The sequence below is a fragment of the Mustela erminea genome, chromosome 2 (assembly GCF_009829155.1).
Source record: "Mustela erminea isolate mMusErm1 chromosome 2, mMusErm1.Pri, whole genome shotgun sequence".
Classification (NCBI taxonomy): domain Eukaryota; kingdom Metazoa; phylum Chordata; class Mammalia; order Carnivora; family Mustelidae; genus Mustela; species Mustela erminea.
In genome coordinates, this window is record NC_045615.1 from 94,555,155 (window position 1) to 94,576,324 (window position 21,170).

At 45.3% G+C, this 21,170-nt stretch overlaps 1 protein-coding gene across 1 annotated transcript in view; it reads right to left on the bottom strand.

Moving 5' to 3' along the window:
- Positions 1-17,718: 17,718 nt before the first annotated feature.
- TBC1D9 (TBC1 domain family member 9) overlaps positions 17,719-21,170 on the bottom strand; it is a 121,296-nt gene continuing 117,844 nt past the window's right edge. Inside the window, exons 20-21 of the mRNA XM_032333469.1 lie at positions 20,994-21,097; positions 17,719-19,869 (exon numbers count right to left, since the gene is read on the bottom strand). Coding sequence (XP_032189360.1) covers positions 19,147-19,869; positions 20,994-21,097 — 827 coding nt within the window. The 3' untranslated portion in view covers positions 17,719-19,146. The remainder of the gene's footprint in view (positions 19,870-20,993; positions 21,098-21,170) is intronic.

Sequence of the window (21,170 nt, forward strand, 5' to 3'; positions counted from 1 at the left end):
ACTCAGTGGTGCACTTAGGGCTTGTCTGACCCTCAAACCTTCTGTCACTCTGTGATACCCAAACCAACTTCCCAACATATTTATGACACGATATTTTCCTAAGCTTTGAAGGTGTAGATTGGCTAGATATACTCATATATTTTCTTAATAGGTCATAGAAAAAGTTTTCAGAAAGCCACATGAAATATATACCCTTTAACTTGGTTTCTATACATTATGAGGGGGATTTACAAAGGAAAGAATAAACACTGCAATACTTCTAATTTTAAAAATCACTTTCTTTTTTTTAATATTTTATTTATTTGAGAGAGAGAGAGTAGGAGAGAGAGCAGGAGAGGGAGGAGTACCAGAGGGAGAGGGAGAAGCAGACGCCCTCTGAGCAGGGAGCCCGAAATGGCTCAATCTGGAATCGCGACCTGAGCCGAAGGCAGACGCTTAACCAACCGAGCCCACCAGGCGCCCCTAAAATCACCTTTTTCCATTTCATCTTCAGGAGAAGCTGGTGGAAGACGTATGGAAGGTGATATGTGAAATTTAGAAAAATGTGATTTATAGGGACTGAGGCCCAGTGGAGGGACCAGAGAATGAAGAGGAAGAGGTGACTTCAAGAACGTTCCTGTCCTCAGACACTGGAAGGCAGCTGCAGTGGGATGGTGAGATTTGTTCTGTACACAATTAAGGAAGAGCATTAATACTGAGGCATGGAAAGTCCAGGTGAACGGATTTCAGGTAAGTGTAAAAAATACTCTACGAGTCAGTGTGATCAGAGATAGAAGGTGCTGCTACTTTAGGTAAGAGTTCTCATCCCTTGAGGCATTGGGTTTTAAGCAGTTTGGCGTAATATCATTTAGGAGCAACAAACTTATTGTCCTGATTGTCAGAAGGACCTGGATTTGAATGTGCCATTTGCTATCGATGTGACCTCAGGTAACTTATTCTCTCTTTACATGTGTTTTCCTGTGTGTAAAACGGGGATGGTCATCATTATTACACTTACAGTGGTATTGTGAGGATATAATTAATGCTAGTAAGATTTTGGCACAATAACTATGAGTGGCATCTAGACAAGGCATAATATATGTTCACTACCGCTACATTTTATTAGTAGAGTTTGCATGACCATTTTGCAGGCTGTCCTAGGGGACCAAGGCATTGAACGAAAAGGTTTTACTGAAAGATGTGAAAGGTCCCTTCACACTCTGAGATCTTGAGTTCCAGATTCCATGACTCACCCTGGATGCAGCTATTATTCCAAAGGAGAAGCAGGACTGGAAGCCAGGTCTCTTGACCGAGGACAGCCAGGAGTTGCATGAAGGTGGAAGGAACGGGGCCATTGTAGCTGAGAGTCAGGCTTGACGTTCCCAGGATGTCAAGATTACTGGGCTAGAAGTCACAGCCCAGTTTCAGGACCCTCTCCCTCCCCCATCCCTCCTGCCAATCTCCCAGACGAATGGAAATGTCAGCGCAGGGCATTCTGCCTGGCAGAGAGGACTCGGTGAAGGGTCAGGGATTGCAGCCCTAGTGTGACTGTGACTAGGACATCGGGGGAAGGAGCAAAGACTAACTGAGGTTAGTTGGGAAGCGTTCTTTGTGAGCTCTGCGGTTGTTGCTTGGATTTGCCTGTTTCCAACACCACACGGAAGGCAGAGACATGCCAAGAGGTCCTCTTGGCCAGACAGTGAATCACCCCATTGCCGTTCCTGTTGGCAAGATGTCTGGGACAGACACAGCCCTGACGCTAATGAAAAGACGGGTTTTATTTCATGCAGGGCCAAGTAAAGAAATGACCATCTTGAACTTTCGCTTTGAATGTTCACTTTGCTGTTTGAGTCTGGTGTGTTGTGAAATGCCAAGGGGTAGAGGATGGAGATCACCCACACCTGAGGCGCCCAGGCCGCTGGGTCTGGAGTGAAGAAGGCGAGCGAGAGCATCTGGAGTGGAGGCACCCTGGGTCACGTGCAAACCTGTTTGTGCGCTCACAATTCCGTAAACGTTCTCTCTTCTACACGTTCCTTGTGGGGTCAAAATGATCACTTGGGAACACACAGGTGACTGGTTTTAAAATGTCTGAATTTCACAGCTAAGAAAATATACATTCCTCTGCATTATTTCCCTCTGATCTGTAGAACGACCTTTCGAAAATTCTCCCGATGGCTTCTTTGCTGAGCTGAGTTCTGTAACAAAAAAACTTTCTTGGAGTTTCGTTTCCTTAGAAGCTCTCCTTTAGGACTCTGCTCTGTTCCGCATTTCTGGGCCTGTCCCTTTTGAGGTGTGTCCTCTTTGCTCAGATCCTTTGCTAAATTCTCTTGTTGAGTAGTTCTTGGAAGGGCTGAAGGGGGTTGGCATTTGGGGTACCTATTCATTGGGCAGAGCTGTTCCACCATTCTAGCTGTTCTACCTTTCTTGTTTATGCAATGAATATGATTCCTCCACGTGCATTTATTGAGCACCCTCTGCATGCACTGTGCTAAGGCAGGAGCAGACAGACACATTAATACGCGATTACTATATACTACGCTAAGTGCAGTGTTAGAGATGTACCCAGGTGATTGGAGAGCAGAGAAGAAGGGGATCTAACCCAGATCGTGGCCATTTGGGAGGCCTCCTGAGGAAGGCACAGATGGGATCCAAGTCTTGAAGAGTGAGTAGGAATTATCCAGGCAAGAGATACAGACAGCAAGGTCATGCCAAGCAGATGAGACAGCACAGCCAAGACATGGAGCCAAGGAACAGCTTAGTAAGTCTGGAGAAATAAAAGCCTCTTGGTGTTTCTGGACCATAAAAGCAAGTGGGATAACGCAGGATACAAGACTTGAGCCTGAGGAGGCAGGGCAAACTGGGGAGGCCTTGATCCTAGCATCTTCTAATAAACGAGGAGGTTTTAAACATGGAATGGACAAAGTTAGTTTTATGTTTGAGAAAGACTTAGGTGGCTTCAGCGTAGACGTCTTGAGGACTATGAGTGAGAATCTGTCCCATGCCTCTCCCCACCCTGTTGCTGCCTGTTTGGAGGTGGAAGAACCATCCTGATCTCTGCCTTTGCCTTTACATGGTGTCCTTGCGTGTGTGTGTCCGTCCACATTTTCCTTTTTATAAGGACACCAGTCCAACTGGATTAGGACCCCCCTAATAACATCACTTATTTTCTCATCTAATGAAGATTGTATATATTTAAGGTGTGCAACAGGATGGGGGTGCCTGGGTGGCTCAGTATGTTAAGCGTCTGCCTTTGGCTCAAGTCATGATCTTGGGGTCCTGGGATCGAGCCCTGCATTACATTGGGCTCCTGGCTCAGCGGGGAGTCTGCTTTGCCCTCTCCCTCTGCTCCCCACCCCTGCTTGCGTTCTCCCTTGCTCTCTATCATGCATGTGCCTTCTCTCTTTAATAAATAAATAAATAAATTTTTAAATGTGTATAACACGGGAATTGATACATAAGCATACCTCAGAGATATTTCAGGTTGGGTCCCAGACCACTGCAATAAAGGAAATGTCACAATAAAGCTAGTCAAATGTGGGGTGCCTGGGTGGCTCAGAGGGTTAAGCCTCTGCCTTCGGCTCAGGTCATGATCCCAGGGTCCTGGGATCGAGCCCCGCATAGGGCTTTCTGCTCAGCAGGGTGCCTGCTTCCCCCTCTCTCTCTGCCTGCCTCTCTGCCTACTTGTGATCTCACTCTCTGTGTCAAATAAATAAAATCTTTAAAGAAAAATGCTAGTCAAATTAAATTTTTGGTTTTCCAGTGCATAGAAAAGTTATGCTTATACTGTTTGCAACAGTAGTTTTTAAAAGTATGCAATAGTACTTTTTAAAAATCAATGTGCATACCACCCAGGCGCCCTAAATAAAATATTTCAAAAACTTAAAAAAAAAATTCCTTCTGGGATTTCCATTTGAACTTCCTGGTTTTTATTTTCCTTGTTCAGTGAGAATGCTGGAAGGTCTGCTCAGCTTCTTAACCTCTTGGCCATATGCTGCTTAGCAATGAGCAGCACCTGATGTCGACTTGCCTTCTCTTTGCTGCCATTCGGTCCGGAATCCGGGCTCCTTGTGTCCTTGCTGCCTTGCCATTCCTGCACTCCCATTTTTTCTCTTCAGCCTCAAGAGACTACCAAATGCTTTATTCAGCACCTTTCCTCGTTGCCACCATGTTCTACTTGGCTTCTCCGCCTCTCCGGCCCTCTACTGATTAATGGACAAATTCCTTAAGGGGAAAGCCTGATAAGGGAGCTGGGATCAGCTCCCTGCATATTCCTTCTTTCTAGGACTTTGGTCCCTGAAGTGCTAGCTGCCTTGATAGCTTTCTTACGCCTTCAAACAGTTTTGTTTTTTGGTATTTCACCCAGCTTTGCCAGTGGTTCTTTAATAAATAGGGTGGGTCTGACACAAACTACCCCATCTTAGTACTTAGAAGCAGAAGTCCTCAGTAACGTTCTTTACGAAGAGTAAAGAAGGGTGGGCGGCTGCTTTCTCAGAAAGCCACTATTAAACCATAAAAATGAAAATAGACTGACACTTTTTTAAACTTAAATTAGTCGATCTGAATTCGAACAAGTGATTTGTACTGGAAACCCTTAAGGACATCAAATAATCTGAATCAGGTAAAGCATGTCTTTTTACATGCATTCTCTGAATGTTTTGTTTGCACATATGAAGCATAAGAAATCAAAATCTCTATGAAAGCAATTAGACCGTCCTATGCGTTCTGCAGTTGTAACTTGATAACTGGGCAATTGTTGCTGCCGGTTAAAAACAAAGGGGATTCTTTTTACTGTAAATAGTAAGAAGCAGCAGAGAGATTTAAATTTCCATTATAAAATGAATTCTGATGTTTCTTGGGGGCGAGGTGGCCTGCCTTCAGAGTGAGACGGTAATTGGCACCCACTCCCAGCTGTCCAGCGTGTGCTAAGGGAAAGCACTTGGGACATAAACTTCCGGAGGAGAGGCTGCCTGGGATCTCCTGTCAGGGCTGTGGAGCAAAGTGCTGTGAGCTACCGGCACTTCTCAAAGGGAAAACCTGACTGTTCATATCTGTGCCTAACATATGTTTGGACAACTTGCAAAGTGTCCAAAGCTCTTTGAGTTTCTTTAAACACTGGGAAATAAAACAAGTTTGAAGCTGAAGATTGCCAGATTCACTTTTATTCCCTGCCCCGCTTATGTATATCCTGTTAAGGTCTAATGGGTCCTTTATAAGTTGATTTCATAGTAATGAGTAAATAATTACTGCTGCTTTCTGAAGGAAGATTGTCAACCTGAGAGTCACACTGTAAGCATTTTTGGGAGCTGCCTTAAGCCTATCCCCTTCTCTTATCACCCCCTCCATAGCTCACCATGAGCGGCCTTGTGTGTGTGGTGTGATGCCCTGTCTTATACACGGGGGCTCCAGAAACAATCCTCCCAACAGACGACTCACAGACACCTTCTGCTCTAGGATGCCCACATCTAGGACACATGGATCCGCTCTCAGGAGGTTGGGGACCTGCCAGGCCCTGGCAGGGGCTTAAGGCTGTGTGGGCAGGGAATAATGGGGCCGGTTCTGGAATGTGCTCTAGAAGGGGAGGGTAATGCAGCCCCATGGACCAGTCTCAGGGGTTCTTCTGGAGCAGTATTTAGGGATCCGTACAGCCTGAGTGGGTGGACAAAGCAGGGCACACTAAAGCATGGGGCCCCGGACAGGACCCCAAGGGCCCATGTCTGAGGACTACTGGATCCAAATGGCTCTCTGATTCATGGCATTACAGGCCTTACTATATTAACAATATGTATTTTTAAATACAGGCAGAGGAAGGAAGGATGAGTATTAGGGGTAGAGTCTGCCCATAAGTTTAGCTTTTCTGAGTGGTTTCACCAAATCTCCTTTCTTCCTCTTAGGAACCAGAGGGTTCACTAAAATCCCCAGGTTAGTTTTTTTCTCACAAGAGTTTGAATGGCACCTGCAGTTGGTGGCGGGGGTAGGGGGAGTGGGGGTGGGGGTTCTGGCGTGGGGAGAGAAAGACGATTAAGAGGGGGGTGGATCTGGAAAGGGCAGAGGTGTGTGGGGGGAGGATGTTTATTCCCATAAGCAGTGGCTCCACCAATCTGCCCTCTGCTTGCCAACTCCCTGGCCTCATTGTTGGTCTTTTTTTTTTTTTTTTTCCCCCACCAGGCTCTCAGGTAATTGACTCTATGCTGGGGAACGGTTTCCCTTCTGGTTTCCAAAGGCTCCATCTGTGCATGGGAAGAGAGTCAGAGAAAACATGGCGGCGTGTCAGCTCGTAGTTGCCCTGCTTGAGCCTACCTGGCCCTCAGCACTGCCACATCCCGGCTCATCAAGGTTAGGGGTGTCCATCAGAAATAGAACGGGGACATTATTAAGGGGGCCAGCCTCCCTGACTCTTGATGTTTTTGAAACTCGGCATGGCTGTTTTACTCAGCGAGATCATATGTCCTGTCACATATGTTCTCTTTCCCTCTTTCTACTTCTCTCTCTCCCTCCCCTGTCTCCACATTTGAGAAAGAGCATTCACGGCTTGTTTGCTCGTGTTGCTGTCTGTGAGCTCTCATGCTGAAGGCCGACATGATATCGATACTCTGGCAAGATATTATTCCATTTTAAAGATTTTATTTTTAAGTAAGCGCTACACCTCACGTGGGGCTTGAACTTACAACCCCGAGATTGAGAGTCACAAGCTCTACTACTGAGCCAGCCAGGTGTTCCAAGGCTTTAATTATTTTCAAAGTAGCACCTTTTTAAGTCCTTAAAGGGTTGTCTCATTTAATTTGGATCATCTTGACCTTGTAAGGAAGCTTGTGTGGGGATGCCTGGTGGCTCAGTCGGTTAATCTTCTGCCTTGGGCTCAGTTCATGATCCCAGGGTCCTGGGGTCGAATCCAGCACGGGGCTCCTTGCTCAGCAGGAAGCCTGCTCCTCCCTTTGCCTGCCGCTCTCCCTGACTGTTCACTTGCTCTCTCTCTGACTAATAAATAAAATCTTTAAAGGAGCTTTTACGAGAGCAACTGAAATGCCTCCTTTGCAGAGAAGATAAAAAGTGTGCGACAAAGGGAAGTAACCTTGGAGGCATGGACAATCTTTCAAAGGCTGAAGAGTCGCCCGAACTAGCTCAGCTTTGGTACATGACTTTACTACATGCTTTTGTACAGAAAACCGGCTTCTACCTACTGTGTTCTGAGCTTATGACTGTCAGGGGAGGCCACCAGGGGGTCACCTGTGTCCCGGGCCAGGTCCTGATGGGAACGTGCCAGAGCACCACAGCTGGGGAGGATGAATTCCTGGTCCCATGAGACCCGCTGGCGCTGGCAGGGCTGCAAAGGGAAATTTTGCCAGCTTCAGGCCGTGAACCCAAGAGGAAATTACATTTTAAGCAAAAAGAAAATGCTGTGGAAATATTTAATGTTAGGTAATGTTTGCGTCAGGGATCACCTCCCTTCTGTTTAATCTTTTCTTCCTTTTGTCCTGTGGCTTCTCATTCCTCCATAACAGAATACAGGGCATTGTCTGCGGAGCACTGTCTGAGGAACGCTTGTGTCAAGCTCTTCTCGATAATATCATTTCAGTTACACTTGAATTTGAGGCTCTGCCCTCCTTCTCAGCCCTGATTGTCTGGAGCATGAAGGGGAAATGTATCCATTTAGTTTTGACTGGAGAAGTGAAACTTTAACTGGAATGCATTAAATGTGGGTCTAAAATTCAATCACAGGAAAAGTCACAGTCTTTAGCCCAACGTTACCCCCTAGTGGGACACAAAAGAATAGATGCTAACCAGGGTATATGGGATGCAAACAAGCAGGTGTAACTAGAGGTTTTGTGTCTGCTCTATGGCAAATACTGGGGCTCTTAAGAATGCAATTTATTTATTTATTTATTCTTAAATTTTACTTATTTCAGAGAGAGAGAGAGCAGGTACACAGGTATGAGCAGGGGAGGTACAGAGGGAGAAGCAGACTCCGCTCTGAGCAGGGAGCCAGACTCAGGGCTTGATCCTCGGATCCTAGGATCCTGAGCCACCCCGGCGCCCCAAGAATACCACTTAAAAATACACTTCTGAAGGGTACCTGGGTGGCTTGGTCAGTTGGGCATCTGCCTTCTGCCTTCCCAGGATCCTGGAATCAAGCCCCACATGGGACTCCTTGCTCAGCAGGGAGCCTGCTTCTCCCTCTCCCTCTGTTGCTCCCCGGCTCGTTCTCTCTCTATCAGATAAATAAAATCTTTAAAAATTATATACTTCCCATTTGGAAAGTCACTAGGCTTCAGAGAAGGTGGAGCAATTTATTATGCTTAATAACCTGCTCATTTTCTTTAATTTTATCCTCCTGTTGTTGCCATAGTGAATGGCATGTAAGAATTGGAGAAACAAAAACAGATCTGATCTCATGGAAATGATGCAATGTTGTAGAACACAAGATACCAAAGGTTGGAAGATAAATCCAGAATAAATCTAAAGGACTGGTAAACATTTCAAGAAATATTCAACTATCTCTATTATGAGAAAATTTCAACTTAAAATATCGTCTTTCACTGATTGGATTAATACAAATTAAAAGGTTGTGGAGGGGTCCCTGGGTGGCTCAGTTGGTTAAGCAGCTGCCTTCAGCTCAGGTCATGATCTCAGGGTCCTGGGATTGAGCCCCACATTGGGGGGTGGGGGGGTTTCCTGCTCAGCGGGGAGTCTGCTTCACCCTCTGCCAGTGCTGCTTCCCCAGGGTTATGCTCGCTCTCTCTTTCAGGTAAGTAAATGAAAGAAGTAAAAACAGAGCTACCTCAAAGATACAGATATAGTGAAAAGAAGGGTCATCTGTACCCCAATGCTCATGGGGTACAGCAATGGCCAGCAGCAATGACCACAGTCACCAAACTGTGGAAAGAACCAAGATGCCCTTCAACAGACAAATGGATAAGGAAGATGAGGTCCATATACACTATGGAGTATTGTGCCTCCATCAGAAAGGACGAATACCCAACTTTTGTAGCAACATGGATGGGACTGGAAGAGATTATGCTGAGTGAAATAAGTCAAGCAGAGAGAGTCAATTATCATATGGTTTCACTTACTTGTGGAGCATAAGAAATAACCCGGAGGACATTAGGAGATGGAGGAGAGAAGTGACTTGGGGAAAATGGAGGGGGAGACAAACCATGAGAGACTGTGGACTCTGAGAAACAAACTGAGGGTTTTGGAGGGGAGGGGTGTGGGGCATTGGGTGAGCCTGGTGGTGGGTATTAAGGAGGGCAACTATTGCATGGAGCACTGGGTGTGGTGCATAAACAATGAATTCTGGAACACTGAAAAAAATTAAATTAAAAAAAAAATTAAAAAATAAAAGGTGGTTGACTTCAAAAGTTGAAGACAGCACCGGCTGTTGGTGGGAGTGTGAGAGCAAGTAGATCGTTTTGAAAGGTGATCTGGTGGCTATTTGTTACTCTTTTTAATGGGCATTTTACTCCTTCAATTCTACCCCAAGGAAATATTCTTATATATGCCACAATGTCTCTACAGTGCTATTTTCTCCCACAGTGTTTATAATAAGAAGACTCTACTTATTATAAACAGTGAAATAATGAAATAGTGAAAGCCCACCAGCTGGGAGGGGGAAGGCAGGTGTGGTATGGGATATTCCTTTTCTATGGAATATTGGGCTGTCATGAATATAAATGAGGTAGATTTACATATTTGAACAAGATTAGCTCTCTCTGACACTTAGGTGGAAAAAATGGAATCACAGAATAACTTTCAATTTGATCTCATTTTCCTTTTTTTTTTTTTTTTAAAAATGCATGTGGAGAAACGTTTTTATAAATTCATACAACAAATGAGCCTCAATCCATCAAGGTTACCTACCTCCGTTAGGAAATAGGATTTGAGGTGCTAGTCGAGGAAGACTTTCTTTCCACCTAATTTTCTGTTGTTGGGTATGGGTGTTTGTTTTCAGTTGCTGCATCTGTGTATTCCTTGCATGTAAAAAGCAAACAAAATAGTTATTATGTGATGTTCATGCAGGTGCCCTAATGTCTACTGGAGCCTTCTTTACTGTATTTTATCGAGAGTTTCTATTTAACAAAGTAGAAGGCTGTGCAGTGACAAGTCTTTCCACCAAGTGTCATTTTCCAAGAAATCTCAATATGTGGTAAACATTTTTCTGGAGAAATGTGTGAATCTGTAATCTTCCAGAGAGTCTGTCCGAATCGTTTCCTGGCTTGGTCACTGCCCAAGTCAGCCCTGTTGACCCAGGGCTCTAGACTGAGCAGTGGTGGGCGAGGTGGCAACAGAGTTCCAGCCCAAGGACCTCGGACTTTATTCTCTTCCCAGCAAACCCCTGAACCTCTTCAAGCCACTGAGGAGACAACTCGCTCTACAAAAATCCTCCATTTTGCTCTTCCCTATTCAGAAAGAAGAAGGAATTCCAAAGGAGGTTCTGAAATCTCCCTGTCAACCTGTGTTTTTTGTGAAAGCTACTTCACAGACTACTTCCTTTTCAAAGGAGTTTGTAATTTTGTATTTTGTTTAAGTCTTTTGGAAAGCCCCTGTACTCTGGTTAACTTCACGAAACAAGCATTTACAAATTCCCTGATTGCATAATGCCTCTCCTCCTCCTCCTCCTCCTTCTTCTTCTTCTCCTTTCTTCTTCTTCTATTATTTATTTATTTGACAGACAGAGATCACAAGTAGGCAGAAAGGCAGGCAGAGAGAGAGTGGGGGAAGCAGGTTCCCCGCCGAGCGGCGAGCCTGATGCAGGGCTCGATATGCAGAGCTTGATCCCAGAACCCTGGGATCATGACCTGAGCTGAAGGCAGAGGTTTTAACCCACTGAGCCACCCAGGCACCCCTATAATGCCTCGTCTTCTTCATGAGACCAGCTGCTGAGGAAATCACCCAGTGCCCCATTGCAAAATGTGTTGTGCTTTCATTTTTTTTCATTAACTTTTCATTAATAGTCTTCTCAGCTTCAATAAGCACTTCTTTGACTTCTTTCAAGAAGGACCCAGTGAGGGACCCCAGGGTGGCTCAGTCGATGAAGCATCTGCCTTCGGCTCAGGTCATGATCCCAGGGTCCTGGAATCGAGCCCTGAATTGGACTCCCTGCTCAGTGGGAAGCCTGCTTCTCCATCTCCCACCTCCCCTGCTTGTGTTCCCCCTCTCACTGTCTCTTTCTCTGTCAAATAAATAAATAAGTAAATCTTTAAAAAAGAAAGGCCCAGTGAATTCAGGTATTACTTCTCTTTTTTTTCCCCTTGCTCTGAGGTGTAGTTCGTTACTTCTCATTGTGAGAAGAGATACTGCGTTATATCATGCTGGGCATACCTGATGTTTCAATTTATTTTATACAAGACTATCTTTATACAATTAATTTTATACAATAAATACAAATAACAAAAATACGAATTTTTTTTTAAGATTTTATTTATTTGCCACATAGAGAGAGAAATCACAAGTAGGCAGAGAGGCAGGCAGACAGAGAGGGGGAAGCAGGCTCTCCGCTGAGGAGAGAGCCTGACTCGGGGCTCGATCCCAAGACCCTGAAGTCATGACCTGAGCCGAAGGCAGAGGCCCAACCCACTGAGACACCCAGGTACCCCCCAAAATACAAATAATTTTATACAAGTATTCAATTTATACAAAACTAATGTCCAAATACCAAATACTCACTTTTTGGCTCCTGATGAAATGTCATCTTGACCACATCCTATTTTATACCAAGATCTCTTTCACTTCCAAAACTTAAAAAGCCAACACTTTCCTTTACATCTCGAGCTAGACCCAAAAAAGTTGCCACAGGAGTTGAGGGAGGGGTTCAAATAACATACATGGCTCACAGATTTTGACAGCATGACAGAGGATGCTGTAAATAATGCACCAAAACCAGCCAGTGGGGAAAATGACTAAACTGTAGTACCTTCCACTCTAGGTTCTTCTTCTCTCAGAATATGGACCAGTGCTGAGAAATCAGTTTCTGTGTAGACAGGGAGTGACTCATCATAACTGTTCCTATGTGCTTGTTTATTTTTCTATAGGAAGTTGGGGTGGGAGAGGAACATGATTACACTGAAGTTTTAGAAAGATCATATAACAGCAGGTTAAAAGAGTAACTGGAGGGTATGAGGGGAGACTAGAGGCAGAAAATTAAAGTGGCCACGATCCCGCAATCTTTGTCCTTTCAAACACTTGTCACAAACGTGAATGTGCACATATGAAAGTGTGGCATCATGACCTTACAGACTTCATCGTTTTCTTTCTTGTTAGCCAGTGATTAGAGGAATAACTCTCATACTCAGCCTGACCAATAGCCAAGGGGCTACTGTGAATGACTGCCGTCCAGTTATCAAGAGAAACAGACCTAGTTAAGGAAAGTTGCATTGGGGTTGCAAGGGTCAGGGGCTATAAATCCATATGTAGCCTTTCATCAGAGCATCAGCCTCTGAGTCCCCCTTTTGGGTCACACTTTGAGGCATGAAGTTGGACCATCAGATATTGTGCAAAGTTGTCAAGAAAAGTCAAGGTGCTGAGAGCTTGCTTGACCCACCACAGACTGAGCACGCTGTTCTTTTAGTAGGAAGCAATAGAGCTTCTCAAGTCATGCAGCAGGCAGGTGGGATTGCTACTGTAGTTTAAGGATGACCTTTTTTTTTTTTTTAAAGTGTAGTTCCAAGTGATGAGGATTGATCAAATATTAACATGAGCCTCATAAAATCTTGGACCAGGATGCCTGGGTGGTTCAGTGGGTTAAACTTCTGCCTTTGGCTCAGGTCATGGTCCTGGGATCCTAGGATCAAGCCCCACATTGGGCTCCCTACTCAGCCTACTCTCCTTTTGCCCCTCCCCCTGCTTATGCCCCTTCTTTCTCATAAACAAATGAAATCTTAAAAAAAAAAAAAACAATCTTGGACCGATTGACAAGTACAGAGCCAGACTGATTGCATACTTGGGAACAAACAGAGGAATCCAGATTAAGAGGTGTTTAGAGGGGCACCTGGGTGGCTCATGCCTTTGGCTCAGGTTATGATCTCAGGCTTCTGGGATCGAGACCCATATCAGGCTCTTTGCTCAGCAGGGAGCCTGCTTCCCCCTTTCTTTCTGCCTGCTTCTCTGTCTACTTATGATCTCTCTCTGTGTGTCAAATAAATAAATAATAAACAAATAAATAAAATCTTAAAAAAAAAAGAGGTGTTTAGAAAAAATAATGGCTAGGTCTTGGTAACTAGAAGTGGATTACATGCTATCAGGAGGAATCAAAGATAACTCACATTTCTGGCTTCAGGTACCAATGGATATTAGTGCACTTAATTAAGCTAAGACAAAAGGGAATATGTTCTAGGGAGAATATAGCAAGTCCAATTTTTCAGATGCATATGGTACATTCAGGAAATGAGAGTGCAGAAAAAGCTTGGAACTCCCAAGGCACTCAGTACATACTTGTTGAATGAAACAGTTCAGGGGAGAAACTTGAGCTGAGATAATCTTCTCCAGTCAATAGCAGACAGATGAAGTTGAAACAGCTGAAGTGGGTGAGCTCCTTCAGGACAAGCAGTGGAGAAGACAGCCTTAGGGGATTGCTGGGATACCCATTGCTTATGGGGTGGCAAAGGAAGGCAGGCCAGGACAACTGATGGAGGCTTTGTCTAAGAGAGAAAAGGGAATCACAGAGACCATGCAAAGGAGGAGGGAGTTTTAATGTGGGAACGTCAATAGATCTAAATGTCACAGAGAGAGGAATTAAGAACTGGAAAGCATCTATTGGGTTCAGGAATTTGGAAAGCACGGGTGTTCTAAGCTTCAGTGCCCTGGTGAATCCCCAAGTCATACTGAAGTGAAGGGAAGTCAGATTGGAAATGAAAACATGGAGGTGGAAGATGGCACTACTCTTTCATGATATTTGGGGCTGTAATACTGTCGATAAATCCGTAAATAGAGTGTGTAAGAGAGCTAAGGAATTGAATATATGAAGATGCTCAAGACAAAAGAGGTAAAAGGATCCCAAATTTTCTCCAAAATGGAGGAAGGAGAAATCAGATTGCAGGTTCATATAAATTTGTAGTCGAGGGACTAAAAGTGGAACGTTGCAACTGATAGCGCCGGTTCTATGTGCGAATCAAATTTTTTACCTAAGAAGGGGCAGGAGTGGGATTAGGGGTCTTTAAGAAACCAGCCAAGAATTAAAGTAGCTCTTTTGGGATTAGGAGGACTGGATTAAGGACCTGGAAAGGGATTGTTGAGTGGCAGACGGAGCTCCTCTGAAAATTGTATCAGCACAGATCTATAGAGTGGGAACTCCCCCCACCCCCAGCAGCCCAGATACTACTGAAGAGGGCAGATGCTTGTCATGATTCAAGATTTGGTGATCACAGAGTGGCCACCACAAGTGGTTTCCTCAGAAGGTGGAGGAGCCGGGAAGACAGTGGTTGAAGAGACCACCACCGGATCGAATCTAGTGAGGAAATTCAGCGAAAGACGTGGCAAACTAACCGAGGCTTAGAGGCGGGGTGGGGGTGGGGGCGCCTGGGTAGGGGGGATCATGCTCAGGCACAGCGGAGACACGGAGCTGCGGAGATATGTTGATGTTCTGAGACACCGCGGGGAGTTGAAACCACAGAAATCAAGTTTGGAGTCTTTGGGGAGTGTGGTGGAGTGTTCTTTTTACAGATGCTTACGTTTCCCTGGTGGTGGCAAAAGGGAGAGGGGTGCAGAGAGGACGTCTGTGATGTAGATGCTAAGTACTTGGTGAATGCTGGCGAGGACTCAGGGAAACCCAGATTGGTAGAGGCGACGGGGACCAGAGGGCCCAGTTCTCTGACACACCTCTCCCTGTGGCATAGAGTCTAGCTCCCTCCGTTTTGGTCTGACTGGGCCTGTGACTGCTTTAACCCCTGCGTGGATGGGTCCCTACTCTAGGAGTAAGGGCGGGGGGGAAAAGCCACGGCCAGCTCTTAACCTGAATCATGACAGTGATTCTTAACCTGCCTGTCCGCTTCGAATGTTGTGCTTCTACCATGATTCTCATTCGTGTGCTCAGAATTATTCTTGACATCTAAGTCCGAACATGCCACCTCTGCTCCCGTCTGTAGGATGCTCCATCTCAGAGCGAAAAGCAAGAGTCTTTTCACTGGCCTCGGAGATCCTGTGAGCTCTGGTTCCCAGTTACCGCTCTGCCTCATGGCTAATGTCTTCCTCTGCTCATACACAGATCCTTCTTTTGCCTCCAACTTACCAGGCAGCTTCCTACTTCAGGGGCCTTTGTACTTGTGGTTTCTTTTGTCTGAGATGCTCTTCCCTCAGGTATGGGTGTGGCTCACTCAAAAGGTACCTCTATGAGGTACTCTTCCCTGAGAGTTCCAGCATTTCAAGTCCTGCGTCTTTATTTTTTTTAAATGCCCATGTCACTCACATAACATATATGGCATTTATCTCGCTTATTGTCTATTTCCCTTATCAGAGTGTAAATTTCTCTTAAGGACAGGGACTTCTGATCTGTGTCATTTGCTGCTGTACTCTGGGTGCCTAAAACAGCATAGGAGCTGGGCGATAATCATGAAATAACGTAAATTCACTGGCTCTTTTCCCGAGGACTCAAAAGATTCTCCAGTCCAGTCCCAGTGACGTGACTTCAGTCTAGCTGGTACCTGCCCTTCAAGGAGTCTAAGGATTTCAGTTTGTAGAGTCAGATCTGGCCCCTCTGTGAAGGGGGGGGGAGAGGAAGCAGCTGTCAACCCAGAAAGCCCTCATCTGCAGCCTTCCTCTCAGCCACGTTGCTTCTAGCTGCTTCTAGCTTCCTCCGGGCAACCAGGCACATCAACAAAGATCACAGGTAGAGAAACCTGGTCCTTACCTTCTAAGCTCAGCCTGTGCCCATCTGTTGATTCCTTTGTCTGGCTCCCTAAGCTTTCCTTTTAAGGAATTAGACTGTCAAGAATGTGTTCAACAAAAGGCACAGGGCCCTGAACGTTATGTAAAGTCATCTTAAAGCAGAAAATTGGGTGCAATGCTTTGTACTCACCACATCCACTGCTAAAGAGTTCACTGTAACAGAGGCGCCTTCCTCTGGGATGGGGAGTGAAGAGTGCCCACTCAGCGGCTCTTCCCCCAGAGGTATCTGAAATGAGGCAGCTTTGACACTCCCCATGAGTTTCTCTCCGTTAGACTCAAGAACGAAAGTAGCTTTACGTTTTGGCCCCTGAGACAAAGCTTCAGGCAGAGATCAGCTCACAACTGGGAGGCAGCTATTGAATCCCTGCGGACAGGAAAAGTACGAGCACCAAGAGCTGCCATCTGCCTGGCTGCCTGGGTCTCCACACCACATACCTCGAAGGGGGATGAGCATGCTGTGCGCCCCTCATCCTTCTCATTGTCTTGCTGGCCCTTCCACGTAGCTGTCCCCTTCCTCTCCGGAATCAGACTTGAAGTAATGCTGGATGGAACAAGGTTAGATCTGTGGTTTCTCTGGCCCACCCACTTCCCTAGCCTCCAGGCCCCAAGTGGTTTCTTCCTTTCCCCAAGCAGTAGCTTTTTCTTTGGAGTTTTCATAGGTAAAAGCTCCACTGAGGCCAAGGCCCAGCGCTCTGTAGCTCGGAGCTCACGGGGATGCCAGGTCAAGCTGTTGAGGGTAGACACAAGAGCCACCATCTGGAGGGTGTAATGAACATTAGCCTGGGAATCTCGTCATCACAGAGCCAGCTCAAAGGGGACCACTAAGAGTCAATCACCGTCAGCTCAAGAGGAGAAACTAAAAAGACACAACAGAACCATTAAAACTTGAAACTTTTTTCAGAAAATGCTCTTTGAAATGCACTAACCGCCTTCTGGAGGCTGAGGAGGGTGGGCTGACAGGCCTGTTTGTCTCGTGGGCTAAGCAGTAAATAACCATCTCCAAGGCTCAGGGCTCCTGTAGCTTCGAGAAGCAGGTGGACTACGCACGGCCATTATGGAGTGTGTGCCTGCGGTGACGCACTGTGAACCGGTGAGGGTGGTATTACAACCTGGCATCCGCAGAGATACCCGCTTTCAGGACACACCGTTCAAGGCTCCTTTCTCAGCAGTTCTGGAGAGTCCTGACTCCTCTGGTTTATCTAGGGCAAGACATTTAAACGCATTCTTACGCCCCTCCCCAATCCATCTTTGATTTTGGCAAGGTAGAGGTGAGCAGGAATATCCGCTTTTTCTTTCTCTTTCTCTTCCTTCCTTAGAGTTTGAGAGAGTGAGTGAGAGAGAGTGAGCATGAGTGGGGGAGGAGCAGAGGGAGAGGGAGAGGCAGACTCCCCGCTGAGCAAGGAGCCCGACATGGGGCTCGATCCCAAGACTCTAGAATCATGACCCCAGTGGAAGGCAGACACCCAACCGGCGGAGCCACCCAGGTGCCCCTAAAGGTAGAAAACACGTGACGTAATAATGTGTAACCATCTTAAAGTTAAGTGAAATAAATTACTGGTCACTCAACTAGATAAAAACCCAATGGTACTACAATGTATTAATGAGGATGAAACGAGGGATTTTCACCCTTTAATCTCTTTTGCAGTTTAAGTTAAATAATTAGATAAGCATTCTCTTATTTTAAATATACCCATTCAAGCGTAGATCACTGGATAATATTTCTTATCTCAAAATATTTGCCTGTAAGCCCTGGTTTACTTAAAATGGTTGCCCAAATAGAATCGCGACCCCCCCCCACCACCCACAACATTGTGGAGTCACGTTATTGCCTTAAGCAGGAACTCAAGCACTGAGATGAAAGCCATATCTGAATATCTGATGTATTTTATTTGTTCACATTGGTCCTACTTGAGGTTAACACTACTTCATCGGACAGTTTAAAAATCATTCTGTAAACAAAATAAAAAACAGCAGCAAGAGCTAAAATAAAAACACAAGGAGTCATAAAGGAATGTGTTGACAGGAACGCCGAATAAGCAAAGAAAATGTGACCATGATGATGATTCAACAGGAGAGAACACCTTCAGTGTCTGTAAAAGGCAAAACTGTAATAGTAATAAAATTTAAAAAAAAAAAAAAAAGAAAAAGCAAGAATCCAAAGTGCAGGTGCGCTAGTCTTCTTTTCTACATCCATTCAGGAAATAGATAGAGCATCCTATTCTCTTAATAAAGTGACAAGTTCTGCTTTAAAACATTCAGGTACGTTATCTTGCAGATTTTTTTTAAAGTTTACATGATCTCTACTTTACATTGATTTAACTGGAAAGATGATCATAAGCGATACATGGCATGATTTCTTGAATCTATGGAGAGTATAGAAATGATAAAGTTTATTGTTTTAGTTTTTGCTTTATTTGCAGTGAGTAACAAGAAGCTGAAGATCCAGTATCAGAAGCATCAGTACTTTTACTCTTTCCAGAAAAGAAAGAAAGAAAAAAAAAATCCTGAGCCCTCTGTCATCTTTGTTGCCATTTTCAGATTCTCTGTAACAAAAGACTGTTCATTTTCCCTGAATTCTGGTCAGCTGACTTAAATAATCAGAATAGTTTTCCAATGCAAAACCAGCCTGGTATTGGTCCAGATTGATCAAATAGAAGTGTCATTCTGGCATCATGTAAAAATCATTTACACGTTTATAATTGTTTAGAACCTCAAACATTTCCCCCTTGAAAGGAAACATCTGTCGAATATGATTTCTGAATAGAGGAATTTTATGAAATGTATTTCAAATCTTAAAAAACATTTTGAATGCTCCCTCCGATGGTATAGAATTTCCCTCAGCTGACACTGCCTTTTTCTTTTGGGAACATTCTTATGTTCGTGGCATTTCATTTTCCTATGGATCCAGGTTCATTTAGAAAGCCCAAATACACAAATGGCCGTTGCCTTATTTAGCATTAAACAGCACTTTTTTTTTAAACCACGTATACAGCTCAACAGCAAGATTAAAATACACACATATCACGGACAGATTCATCTCTGTTTGGAATTCACGGAATAAACTGTATTCTGGTAAATCCCCCTCCCCCCAAGACAGTGTACCTACATCGAGGCGTTTAAATATTTCTCCAACGGTTTTCATTGTATTATATTATGAAAACACGAGGCTTCAAGCCACGTACTAATAAATATTTAATTTAAAAGGAAGAAAGAAACCCCAACACAGAACATTTAAAAACAAAACAAAACCCTTCCCCTCCCTCACCCCACCCGTCCCCAGTGAAGGCGCAGGTGTCAGCCCGACATGGCGGAGATCTCATAGTCACTGGCCGAGGTCAGGGGCTTGCCCATCATCCGGATGTTTTTTGCACTGGTGATTCTGGCCATCATGCACACGGGCTTGTCAAAGTACTTCACCAGGGCCGGCTCAGTCAGGAGGGAGGCCAGGAACTGCTCGAAGGTGATGGCCCAGTCCCGGTCCAGGCTGGTGCTCCGGGGCAGTGCCGCCGTGCCCTGGCCGCTGCGCACCAGGACTGTGTCCTCCCCGATGTCCTCGCAGTGCAGCTTGTCCTCCTCGTGGGAGCCGGCACTCAGCACTGAGTACGAGGACATGGAGCTGTCGTCCTTGGTGTCGTCGTCGGAAATCAGCATGGAGGAGCAGGCCCCGTTGTCCCGGGGAGAGGAGTCCTCCAGCTTAATGTCCTCCATCTGGCCTCCTAGGGAGTGTTCCTCACCCTCCACCGTCAGGCTGGCCGGGAGGGGCTCAACAGACTCCACCACGTAGGCCTGGCTGGGCCCTTTCTTGGGGAAGAGCATGCCCGGGATGCCCGGGGGGCAGGTGGGCCCGCTGCCCCCGCTGCCACCCTCCTTTGCAGGCTGGGTGACAAAGAGCTTGCCGACTTCCCCGATCTCCAGCAGGAGGCTGGTCACCGCTGCCGTGGCGTGGTAGAGCTCCTGCTCATTGGGGTCTTCGCTGAACATGTTGTACATGGTCTTACACAGCTCGATAAACTGGCCCTGAAAAGGGATTTGGAAAAACACAAAGGATGTGAGAATCTCATGGGAGGCACCGAGGCAGGACTAAAGCAGACTGCAAAGCGATTTAGTATTAGGGCTCCTGGAAGTGCCTGGGTGGCTCAGTGGGTGAAACGTCTGTCTTCTGCTCAGGTCATGAACCCAGGGTCTTGGGATCAAGCCCCACATTGGGCTCCCTGCTCAGCGGGGAGCCTGCTTCTCCCTCTCCCTCTGCCTGCCGTTCCCCCTGCTTGTGCTCTCTCTGTGTCAAATAAAATAAATAAAATCTTTAAAAAAAATATTAGGGCTCCTGAAAGACTCTGGAAAAGTCCCAGATGTCAGATGAATTGATGGGTTGTTTAAACTCTCTTTATTCATGTTTGCATTCCACTTGATTTGACAATTTTCCAACATCCATAAACATAGAAAGAATGAGATAATAACCCTTCATGTACCTGTCACCAGGAGTCAAGAATGATGGTCAGACAATTGCTCCACTAACTCTTCCCCCTCTGTTCAAGTACCATAAATTAATTTTGTCATCTCACTTCACATCTACACACTTCAATATGTAGTAGCAGAATGACGTACTATATGTCACCAGCTGACACCAGCTACACTTCGATATGTAGCCATGGGGAGGCTCCAGTCCCCTCCCCCATGACACATCTGCCGCCCCACCCACATGGTTTATCTGCTCTCCCCACAGGAAACTCAGCATTGTCATCCTGCCTTACAATTACTTACATTGTTTTATTTGTTGCCTGACGTTTCAGCTTGTTAAGGAGCAAATATGTTAGATACCTCTATAGCCAAGCACAGTGATTTGCAAACAGCATGAACTTGTCTTTTGCATATCTGAGGGTATTCTTAATACCTAAAATGAGAATGCCTGTACTCTCAAAACTGAGTATTTTGTGACTCACATTTTCTCGGTGGGGTTCACCTTCTCATGACGGAGCCCATTTTTGATTCACAAAAACATGCAAAAAATGCATCCAAACAGATCCTAATTCAATATTCCGAGTTACTATTCTCTTTGAGGGGGACTTCTGCTACATTTATCTATGACTGGAAAACAGAGCTTCAAGCTTCGAAATGAAGAAACTGAAATGTTAAACACCTACCTGATTCAGTTTGGGTAAATCCTTTGCATTCTTTGATTTTGATTTATTTTCTGGAGTCCAGAGTCTCAGATAATTACGATTTTCTTGAGAATTTGCCCTCTTCCCTAAAACCCAAGTGTTGAGAAATAAGCATTTAAAGGCCAAGAAGCAAGCGTCCAACCCGCAGGAAGGTAAACA